General features: G+C 48.4%; 1 protein-coding gene and 1 pseudogene across 1 annotated transcript in view; one reads left to right on the forward strand and one right to left on the reverse strand.

Moving 5' to 3' along the window:
* Positions 1-3847, forward strand: part of LOC149427367 (period circadian protein homolog 3-like) — a 35727-nt gene extending 31880 nt beyond the window's left edge. Inside the window, exon 7 of the mRNA XM_089668087.1 lies at positions 3217-3847. Coding sequence (XP_089524213.1) covers positions 3217-3402 — 186 coding nt within the window. The 3' untranslated portion in view covers positions 3403-3847. The remainder of the gene's footprint in view (positions 1-3216) is intronic.
* A 6942-nt stretch (positions 3848-10789) lies between these two features.
* LOC149427368 (U2 spliceosomal RNA) lies at positions 10790-10951 on the reverse strand (annotated as a pseudogene).
* Positions 10952-11430: the final 479 nt, after the last annotated feature.

Genomic DNA, 11430 nt, shown 5'->3' on the forward strand with positions numbered 1-11430 from the left:
GTGATGTAATTTAAGGCAGAGTTATGAACGGCTTTATACGTTATTGTTCGTGTTTTAATTTTTATCCGTTGGGCAATTGGAAGCCAGTGGAGGGATTGGCAGAGAGGGGTGGAGGACACTGAGTGGAGGCCAGTGGAGGGATTAGCAGAGAGGGATGGAGGACACTGAGTGGAGGCCAGTGGAGGGATTGGCAGTGAGGGGTGGAGGACACTGAGTGGAGGCCAGTGGAGGGATTGGCAGAGAGGGGTGGAGGACACTGAGTGGAGGCCAGTGGAGGGATTGGCAGAGAGGGGTGGAGGACACTGAGTGGAGGCCAGTGGAGGGATTGGCAGTGAGGGGTGGAGGACACTGAGTGGAGGCCAGTGGAGGGATTGGCAGAGAGGGGTGGAGGACACTGAGTGGAGGCCAGTGGAGGGATTGGCAGAGAGGAATGGAGGACACTGAGTGGAGGCCAGTGGAGGGATTGGCAGAGAGGGATGGAGGACACTGAATGGAGGCCAGTGGAGGGATTAGCAGAGAGGGGTGGAGGACACTGAGTGGAGGCCAGTGGAGGGATTGGCAGAGAGGGGTGGCAGATACAGAGCGGTTAGTAAGGTGAATGAGTCTGGCAGCAGCATTCATGATGGACTGGAGTAACGGAAACCAACAAAATTGCAATAGTCCATAAGCGGAGGAGTCGCGTGGCTTTCTTTTTTTTTTTTTTTTCTTTTCATCTGGTGATCCAGCAAGCAAGTCTGTTCAATGGCGCAAGCTCTCCAGCAGAATGTATCCGTTTACATGGATGAGACAAACCATTTAACACTGACGGATGTATAAATGATCAGCTTTTTTTTTATTCCTGTAAAACCTTTATCCCAAAAGGAAGGAAAAAACCTGTTTGCTGTAACTGCATATAAAGTGTGAGCTGGAATTTAGCTTCAGTTTTAGTGCGTTTTAAATCTGCTAATACGTTTAACGCTCCCCTCCCCCCAGACTGCCAATGCTGCTGCCAAAATATGCCCCCTGTGCTCCTTCATCCAGAGTGAGGACACTCTAATACAGGAGGTGTGTTACTAGCCTGATCACCAGGTGAACACAGAGGGGGAAAAGCCAAAGAAAAGAAAACTAATGCAGACACCACATCTAGTGATTGGTAAGCTGCAATATAATGCATTTTTGGTTTTAGGTTTAATACCGCTTTAATACTTTTAGAAAGGACTACTATAATTACTCCAGTCACAATAGGGGATTGTGTCCAAAAACGAGGAAAATGTGTTTGCTGCCAGTAATGACCACTTTCCAGCTGTCCCTTTTTCTTGCAAGGCTGAGAAAATGATTGGCGGGGCAACACCGCTGCCTCTGGTTTGCTGCATGATTTTTTTGAAAGTCCCATAGCAAACTGTTCATCTAAATCCCAGTGTTTTCACGTATGAATTAATAAGCGCAGCGCTAATCGTATGAATAGTCCTCGATATATAATACGGAACACATGTATATGATATAAGTTCGTAAAGGGTATAAAGAGCTCCGTGTGACTTAAAATATCTCAGTACATCACTCCTTTAAGGGATAGGTAAGAGGCAAGGTACGGATAAAGTGCGCACTCACCAGACGCGCAATGGTTATGCGTAATGTATAGTAATATGGAGGTCTGCCAGTGGGTCCCTCTCAGGATAGGAATGGAATTGAAAAGTTCATGTATTGTATCAAATGAATGATCAATTCAGCAGCAAATATTAAATAGGCAAGTGCCTTTCCTCTGCATTCCTCTTGTCCCAAGTAAGTGCCCTTCCTCTGCATTCCTCTTTCTGCTGCTTATCCCTTTCCTCTGCATTCCTCTTGTCCCAGGTAAGTGCCCTTCCTCTGCATTCCTCTTGTCCCAAGTAAGTGCCCTTCCTCTGCATTCCTCTTGTCCCAAGTAAGTGCCCTTCCTCTGCATTCCTCTTGTCCCAAGTAAGTGCCCTTCCTCTGCATTCCTCTTGTCCCAAGCAAGTGCCCTTCCTCTGCATTCCTCTTGTCCCAGGTAAGTGCCCTTCCTCTGCATTCCTCTTGTCCCAAGCAAGTGCCCTTCCTCTGCATTCCTCTTGTCCCAGGTAAGTGCCCTTCCTCTGCATTCCTCTTGTCTCAGGAAAGTGCCCTTCCTCTGCATTCCTCTTGTCCCAAGTAAGTGCCCTTCCTCTGCATTCCTCTTGTCCCAGGTAAGTGCCCTTCCTCTGCATTCCTCTTGTCCCAAGTAAGTGCCCTTCCTCTGCATTCCTCTTGTCCCAAGCAAGTGCCCTTCCTCTGCATTCCTCTTGTCCCAGGTAAGTGCCCTTCCTCTGCATTCCTCTTGTCCCAAGCAAGTGCCCTTCCTCTGCATTCCTCTTGTCCCAGGTAAGTGCCCTTCCTCTGCATTCCTCTTGTCCCAAGTAAGTGCCCTTCCTCTGCATTCCTCTTGTCCCAGGTAAGTGCCCTTCCTCTGCATTCCTCTTGTCCCAAGCAAGTGCCCTTCCTCTGCATTCCTCTTGTCCCAAGTAAGTGCCCTTCCTCTTGTCCCAAGCAAGTGCCCTTCCTCTGCATTCCTCTTGCCCCTGCTTGTATCAGAAAAGTGCTTACAAGAGGCAGGACAAGCGCCAATTATCTAGCAATGATCTCCTTGCTAGCTACGTTGTTGGCTACCCGTGAGGGTGAAGCCCTGCCCATCTTCATAGCTAGGCTTACAAAGCTTGTGGAAACATGGGGCAAATTACTACATGTACTTTGTTCCCTGGAGATCAAAATGTTGAAACCGTTGACCTGAGAGTTGTTCTTTAAAAAGAAATAAAAAAAATATTCCCATGCCCCCTTCCCCCCATGGTCTAGCAGTCCTGTGTGGTGGACTGTTCCTGATGCCATCAAGCCCATAGACCAGCTCTGGGCTTGGGAATGTTGGGAACAGTCCATCGCTGGATTGTGGGGGAGTGCCATTTGCAGGTGGAGCAGGGGATCGGCTGAGTATAAGCTTTCTCCAATCCTCTAGACAAAAATGAGCTGTTGACCCGTGCATTTGTTGTTGTTTTTTTGTCCGGAGTTGGGCTTTAAATAGATATGCTATAAAGTGCTAAGAGAGCGCCGGATTTCTTGCCACAAAGGGCAACTTTTAAAATGTATTGTTTCTGGCTAGTTGTATCCGTGCCATTCCTGTTCAGGCTTCCCTTAGTCAAAAAATAAAAGTAGAAAGAATATAGTTGAGCTCAAGGTTGTCATGTTTCCCAACAGGGATGTATCGCTTGTGAGAATGGAGCCACTGCAAGCAACACCCCTGAGGAGAAGAAGGACACCACCGCTTTAGACGGCTCCACCAGAACAACTGAGCGACCTCCGTCACCATCCCACACACAGGAACCACAACAGACTCCTCGCCTGAGCGGTCTCTGTGATTCGGGGAAAGCCTCAAACTCCTGACTATTTTTGTAAAATACTTTTTCTATAAAACTTTATTTAAAGTCCGTTCTTCATCTCACAATGGAACAGGAAGCTTCACGTTCTTTCTTGGACCTTTACAAAGCTGTGGAAGAAGCAGAACACCCCTCCACCCCACCCCAAAGTGTTCAGTTTTTGGGACTTTCTGTTTTTTTTTTTTCTAATAGCAACTTTGTGCCAAGACACTATACTGCCCACTTTGCAGCTGCCAGATGTTTATTTTTTTTTTTCTCCACCCCATCGACTCGGCTGTTACATATCCCAGCACCCCCTACGCCGCACTGACTTTTGGAAAGTTCACCATCGAATCGCCAAACATCCAGACTGTTGCAGATGTTTTTCGGATCTCGGTCTCTTTCCTTGTGCACCTTGTTTATACCTGTCCTGTTTGTAAATATTATTGACATTAAAGGAGTACTAGAACGGCGTGGTTTTATCGAGAGGCTTTTTTTTAATTATTTGTAAATTGTCATGATGATGAAATGACCTTATAGGAATAAATTTTGTTTTTCCTTGTACCTTGTTATGTTCCGAAACTGGTATGAATGGGCAGCATATTGTTGTTCTAGGGCAAAATTTTAAATAATCAAATTTTTTTTTCTTTGCAGCCTCAGATGAAGACAGACACAGTTTTTGTTTTATCCAGCTGTATTTATTCAGTGCAACTTTTAACATCCAAGTGAAAGATATAACACCAACATTTGGAAAAAGTAACACCCCCCCCCTCCTAAAAATGACTCAATCAGGTGTAGCTAATCACCATCTCAATAGCACACAAAGCCTTTTTGCTTTCAACTCCTAGATTGTAAGCTCCCAGGATCAGGGCCTTCCTATCCCTCTTGTATTGCTGTATTGTCTCCCGTTATCAGGGGCGGAATGACAACTCATGGGGCCCCCGGGCAATAGGTTATCATGGGGCCCCTGTGTCCTTGCCCAAACTCAAAAAAGCCTATGAAAAAGGTACCAGGGGCATCTCATGGGGCCCCCTACTGACCCCGGGCCCTCGGGCAGTGCCCGAGTTTCCTAATGGTCAGTCCGCCCCGTTATATTGTAAAGCTCTGAGCAAACTGTTGGTGCTATATAAATCCTGCATAATAATAATAATAATTGTGATCAGCTGGGGTCATTTTGATTAGCTCAGCATGAAGAGAGCTTTCCTGGAGCATTTCAGTCCCTGGTAGTGCAACTGAAGCAAACAAACTATAGGTGGCAAGGCACCGTCTCCGGGATAAAGTTGTGGACCGTCACGAGTCAGGAGATGGATACAAAAACATTTCAAAGGTTTTTTTAATGCCTAGAAGCAGAGTGAAGTCTATTGTTAAAAAGTGAAAGGTATTTGGTACAACACAGAGCCTCCTTGGTCATGACGTCGCTCCAACCTGGATGAAAGAGCCAGGAGGAAACTGGTCAGAGAGGCTACCAAGAGGCCTCCAGCAACTCTGAAGCCGTAAATGATGGCAAAGGGTGGTCATTGTGTGCATGTGACACCAATATCACGAATCCTCCACAAACGTGGCTTGTATGGGAGGGGTACAAGGAAAAAGCCGCTCCTCAAGAAAGGCCACATGCCGTCACCGCTGAGCTTTGCCATGACGCACCTGGAAAATTCTGAGGCCACATGGAAGAAGGTGTTCTGGTCAGATGAGACGAAAATGGAATGATTTGGCCTCCACACTAAATGATATGTCTGGTGGAGATCCAATCCAGCTCACCGTCCAAATCCCACCATTCCTACCGTAGAGCATGGAGGAGGGAATATCCTGTTATGGGAGGGGTGGGGATATCCTGTTATGGGGGGGGGGGGGAATATCCTGTTATGGGGGGGTTCTCTGCAACACGGACTGGCGCACTTGTCAGGATAGAAGGAAAAATGGATGGGGCAAAATCCCGTCACATTCTGGAGGAAAATATTCTACCTTCTGCCAGAAAGTTGTCAATGGGAAGAAGGTTTATTTATTTATTTTTTATTTATTTCAGGTACTTATATAGCACCATCACCACCTAGGGTGACGACAGTGCAGTGAGTGAGTGTTGTCACCCTAGGACCCTGATGCCCAAGCTGCAGTCCGAGGGCCAAATGCAGCCCTCTGGTACTTTGTGTGGCCCTTAGATCCTAGCAGCCCGTAGTGGAAGCATTGAATTTATTATTTATTTATTTCAGGTACTTATATAGCGCCGTCAGTTTCCGCAGAGCTTTATATATATATTATACATTCACATCAGTCCATAACAGGGGCGGACTGACCATTTGTGCACTCGGGCACTGCCCGAGGGCCCAGGGTCAGTAGGGGGCCCCATGAGATGCCCCTAGTACCTTTCATAGGCTATTTTGGGTGTGGGTGAGGACACAGGGGCCCCATGATCCCCTATTGCCCGGGGGCCCCATGAGTTGTCAGTCCCGCCTCTGGTCCCTAACCCTCAAGGGGCGTACAATCTACGGTTTACCTTCCAACATGACAATGAGCCAAAGCACATGGCGACAATGACCTCATAGTGGTTGGAGGAGAAGAAGGTGAATGTCCTTGCATGGCCCAGACTCGAACCCCATTAAAATTCTGTGGAATCACTGCAGGCCACAAACGGTCACCATCAAATTGAACTGAACTCAAGTAGTTCTGCAAAGAAGAGCAAGCAAATATTACAAAGTCTAGATGTGCAAAGTTAGTAGAGGCCTATCCCAATAGACTAAAAGCTAGAATTAAAAGGGGGTTCAACAAAATATTGACACGGGGGGGGGGGGGCCTGTTTCCAACTCGGATTCTGTTTTACGAAAAAAAGTTTTCATTTCTGAAATGCTGATGTTTTATCTTTCACTTGGATGTAATAAGTTGCACAGCTGGATAAAACAAAAACTGTGTCTGTCTTCATTTCAGGCTGCAAAGCAACAAAATGTGATTAATTTTAAAGGGAGGTGATTCTTTTCTATACATTGCAAGGATTGTAACAACCTTTGTTGAAGATTTCCACCTTTTTGTTGTTCTTCAGAAGTAGCTGTTTATCTGTGTCCGTGTGCAAAGTGGTTCTGATTGGAGCGACTTTATATTGATCAGTCAGCAGCTGCACTTACAGGGTTCTAATGAGGAAAGTGGCAGAGTCTGCATCTCTTTTTAGGTGAGATTTTCCTTTTGGGCGTATCTCACCAAAATTACATTTTTGTTCCAGGGGATGCCCAAAATCTGACTTGTATCTTAGTGCAGACTTCTGGGAATATCAGTGAGCCAATCGCACAAGCAGGAAATGACCTTTCTGGGGGCGTTCCTTACAGCATCTCTGTCCTGAATACCTCCAGGCGGCCATATTGTATTTTACAGAAATGACAGCGGCTGCAGATTGAAAAGGAGAGGCGGCTTTGAATAACATTCAGTTACAGTATGACGTGTGTAGTAATTGTATATGCTAAATTCATTTTTTTTTATTTGCTGTTTTTCCCCCACAAAGGTGGAGCTGTCCTTTAACCTCTTCACGCCGGCCGCACGCAAATGTGCGGCCGCCCGGCGTCTCGGCCTAGACGCCGAGCGGCCGCACATTTGCGTTCTATTAAAAAAAGACGCGCTGAGACCGCGCGCCCTGCGTGCTCCCAGCACACGTCCGGTACTCACGGAAAGGTCCCGATCTCCTCTTTCGATCGGGACCTTTCCCGATCATGTGACCGCCGTGACGTCGTGTCACTGCGGTCACATGACCCTAAACCCCACCTCATCTCCCGGCGTCAGAAACCCCTTAAAGGGCCGGGAGGCGCCAACGTGAAAGGGTTAAGCTAAACTCCAGACAGAGGGCTTAATACACAGATGGAATACATATGAGACCATTGGTATCAGGAAATAGAGGGGCTGGGGGCAGAGAGAGAGAGGCCTCCTGCTACGCAGTGCCATTGCCCTTTCCACTGCACCTCATTAGTTGTTTCCGTGGTGCAGGGGCGTGGACCAGGATCATTCCTTGCTATTTGTGAAAGAGGAGGCTATGTTGTGATGAGGGAATGGGGGGACCTTGTCGTCGTCGTCCCCCCGCCCCCCGTCAAAGGTTTTATATTTCTGTCCATCCATTCACAAGGTTTACACAGCTCTTCCACACACTACAGTCCCATCGAGTAGGGAAGGGGACCTGATCTTTTTATGCTGCGGTTGCACTTTCACTTACAGGCCTCCTCATCACCCCCTACCCGTGTGATTGGACAGTGAAAGGAGAAGAAGCACAACAATGAGCTCATCTCCATCACTCTGATCTCTTCTCCTACCAGCCTGCTTCTTGCACTGCAGCACACCTGATGCCCTTGGGTGCTTCTCCCTCTCTCGGTCTGAGCTCTGCTGTACACAAGATCTGCAAGAGGCTGACTCCAAATCTAACACGAGTACTTAAACTGCCCGCATTTAAAAAAAATGACTCGATTTATCAGTGATTACAGAGCTGCACTAATGTTTGCCTTTTATCTGTCTAGGGATCCGCTCTAAACCTGGATATTATTTAAAATGGGTAATGTCATGCTTAGGATAAGTACACAAAGCCATCCCTTTTGTTTTTTTTTTTGTTTTTTATTTTAGTTTTAATCGGAATTAAAGAAGATCTAAAGTCTCAAGGCTTTTTTACCTTCATGTATGCATGAAGGTAGAAACCTGTGTTCTGTGGACCACCCAGCCCCCCCAATACTCACCTAAGCCCCCCTAATACTCACCTAAGCCCCCCTCTCAATCCAGCGATGTGCACTGGAGTCTCGGCTATCCCGGGACTCCCTCTTCTCATTCGCTCAGACAGAAGCGGGACCATTGGCTCCAATTGCTGTCAGTCAGTGAGCCAATGAGAAGAAAGAGGGGGCAAGGCTGAGCCACGGCTCCGTGTGTGATTGGACACACGGAGCAGCAGGTGCCCCCATAGCAAGCTGCTTGCTGTGACGGCACCCGACAGGAGGGAGGGGCCAGGAGAGCCTGCGGGGGGGGGGCGAGAAGAGAAGGGACCCCAGAAGAGGAGGATCAGGGCTGCTCTGTACAAAACCACTGCAGAGGTCAGGTAAGTATAACTTATTTGTTATTTTTTTCTTAAAAAAAAACAAGACTTTAGAATCACTTGAAGCAAGCTTCTTGAGTAATTTTTTTAAGAATCTGTAAGTTGCAGCTTGGTAGTCGCCACAGTTTGTATAATGCCTGCCGGAGCTTCTTTAAGAGGAGCTCCGCCCAAAAGGGGAAGTTCCGCTTTAAGGACTGCTCCCCCGCTCCCCATTAAGGATTGGCACCTTTGGGGAGTGGGGGAGGGGAGCTGGTACCCGAATTTGACAGGTACCCGCTCCCACTTTCGGTCCGATCGCCTAGGCCAGGGGTAGGCAACCTGCGGCTCTCCAGCTGTTGCAGGACTACAAGTTCCATCATGCCTCTGCAAGTTATAGCTGTAACTGTCAGTTTTGTAATGTTGCAATGCCTCATGGGAAATGTAGTTCCAAAACAGCTAGAGAGCTGCAGGTTGCCTACCCCTGGCCTAGGCGATCAGAAGTGGAAGGTGTCCTCTCTCCCTCCCTCCCTGTAGTCTTTACGACGTGACAGGTCCCAGAAGACTACAGGACCATTCATGAAGTGCAGCGCTTCTTGCGCATGTGCAGTGGGTACCCGGCTGTGAAGCCGCAAGCTGTCACAGCCGGGTGCCCACACTGCAGATGCCGGCCACCTGGAATACAGGACGGCTGGTGAAACGGGCTGCAGGGGACACACCACAGGACCGAGGGACAGGTAAGTGGCTGTTTTTTAAAAGTCAGCAGCTACAGTTTTTGTAGCTGCTGACTTTTATTTTTTGATAGGTTGAGTGGAACTCCGCTTTATACTGAATTTAGCGAGCAATCCCTTTAAAAACTCTATTCATCAATCCCAAACTGGAGCTGAAGGTTAGGTAGCAAGCTAGTTCAATCGCAGTGGAAGTGGGAGCGGGTACCTGTCCATTTCAGATACCCGCTCCCCAAAGGTGCTGATGCTTAATGGGGAGCGGGGGGGCCAGCCTTTAAAGCAGAACTTCCCATTTTTGGGTGGAGCTCTCCTTTAAGGCAGAAAACCAGGAACTGTAAAGCTAGCTATATATTCAGTATATGGGTGAGTGAGGGGAGGAAGTGCTAAGATGCATCTACCCTGTGTGCGTTTGGGGATGGACCATCAGCAATGGGGTTAGTAGAAGGTCCATGTGGAGGTGGTGTCCAAGTCCATCTGTAGTGGGGGGCTTGTAGTAGTATGGACTTGTTCGAGGAGGCAGCTGGCTGTAAGATCTTGTAGATACTCCTAATGCAGGTAGGGAAGAGAGACGGCAGCGCCACTCTAAGTGTAGATGGTTAAAATCTGGCAGATTTGATGGTAAAGTTGCAGTAATGGAGGTCCAGTGGGAGCAGCAGGTCCTTTGGCCATGCTTTGTGAGTGCAATTTTACCATTAAATCTGCCTGATTTTAACCGTCTACACTGAGAGTGGCGCTGCCGTCTCTCTCCTCTACATATATTCAGTTCATTTCAACCACTTTCCATCCACCAAGATTCGCACGTGCAAATCACAAGTTATCCCCAGAAACTAAGCGATACACCACCCCCAGCTGGATCAGCCATCGATATTTCTTTTTTTTTTTTTAAGTCCGCAAACGTGCGAAAAATGAAAAACCTGTAAGTGTTCACAAAAAAAGTGCAAGTGCAAAACACCACATGAAAAAGTGCACTTAGGGGTGTGCTTTGTCCTTCCCCCGAAGGGGATGGACCTCTACCCTGATCCCCCGGGGCACGAAGCTCCTGACAGAGACAAGGTTCCCATCTGGTCCTCTTGGCCAAAAGGCCTGGTGGACCACCGTTCCTTGTGGCCAGCCGAAGCCAGCCACTCAGTACTTGGTCAGGGGGCTCTCACGAAGAAAACCCCCCCCAGGACAGGGGAGGAAGGAACCAAAAGGCCACACATCCTCCCCCTAGACTTCAGGGCAGGCCCGAGGACCCACACCCTCCATCCTGTGAGAAAAACACACACATAAGTAAGGAAAAAGTGACAAAACGTGGAGGTGAATAAATTAAATAAATAGAAAATAAAAAAGTGGTCGTGCCAAATAGTGCACAGACCAGGCCCTGAGGCCTGTAGCAAAAATTGCCCCGAACTTAGCCATAAGGCCTGGTCCTGAGGGCGCTGTGCAGATAAAGTTGAAAACACAGTGACCATGTGCCTGTTCACACTGTGGGGTCCCACACCCAGGTGTTACTAAGAGCACCCCTGAGGCGACCACTCAGGGGGCACTGGTTTGCGGACGTTCTGCCTTCCTGGCCCCTGGCCATTTTGAGGTAGATCCGCTCGAATCAGAAGGTACTGGGTCCCTCTGACGTTCCAAAGGGGAATTACTCCCGGGCCCTAGCTACTACTCGTGGGCACCACGGTTTCTGTTCCCCCCGTAATAACCATCAGGATCCCCATCATACCAGCAGGGGTACTATACAACCAGTCATCCCGGCAAAGCTAGAACGACCGTGGAGCACCCCTACTGGACACTGATAAGAACAGATACTACACTTGATCTTAGCCAAAAGGCCGAGAAGCCATCGATGGTGAAGTCAGAAATGGGCAGTTATATGTGGCAGCATAGGGGATTAGTGGTTAGCACTTCTGCCCTGTAGTACTCAGTTCAAATCATGGCCAGGGCTGGGTCTAGAGGGGGAGGGGGGGCTGGAATGGGCTTGGCCCCCCAGATTTCAGTGGCTCCCCCCCAAGAGGAGTGACATCATCATGAAATAGAGGGGCTTGGGGCAGCATGCACAGCTTTGGCGGCACTCGGCTATACAATGCCCTACCCCTTTCCAATGCACCTCATGTTGCATGTCGTTTGCATGGTGCAGGGGGGCGGACCAGGATGCAAGGCATCATTCATTGCTGTTTGTAAAAGAGGGGCTGTGATGTGAAGAGCTCTGTTGTGATGGAGGAGCTCTGTTGTGATGGGGGGGAGGGAGGAGTTCTGATGTGATAGGGGCGACTCTGATTTGAAGGAGGCGATGTAATGGGGGGGACAGGACTGTAATGTAAAT

The sequence above is a fragment of the Staurois parvus genome, unplaced genomic scaffold (genome assembly GCF_062004578.1).
Source record: "Staurois parvus isolate SC_StPar_1 unplaced genomic scaffold, SC_StPar_1.0 ptg003814l, whole genome shotgun sequence".
NCBI classification, from domain to species: domain Eukaryota; kingdom Metazoa; phylum Chordata; class Amphibia; order Anura; family Ranidae; genus Staurois; species Staurois parvus.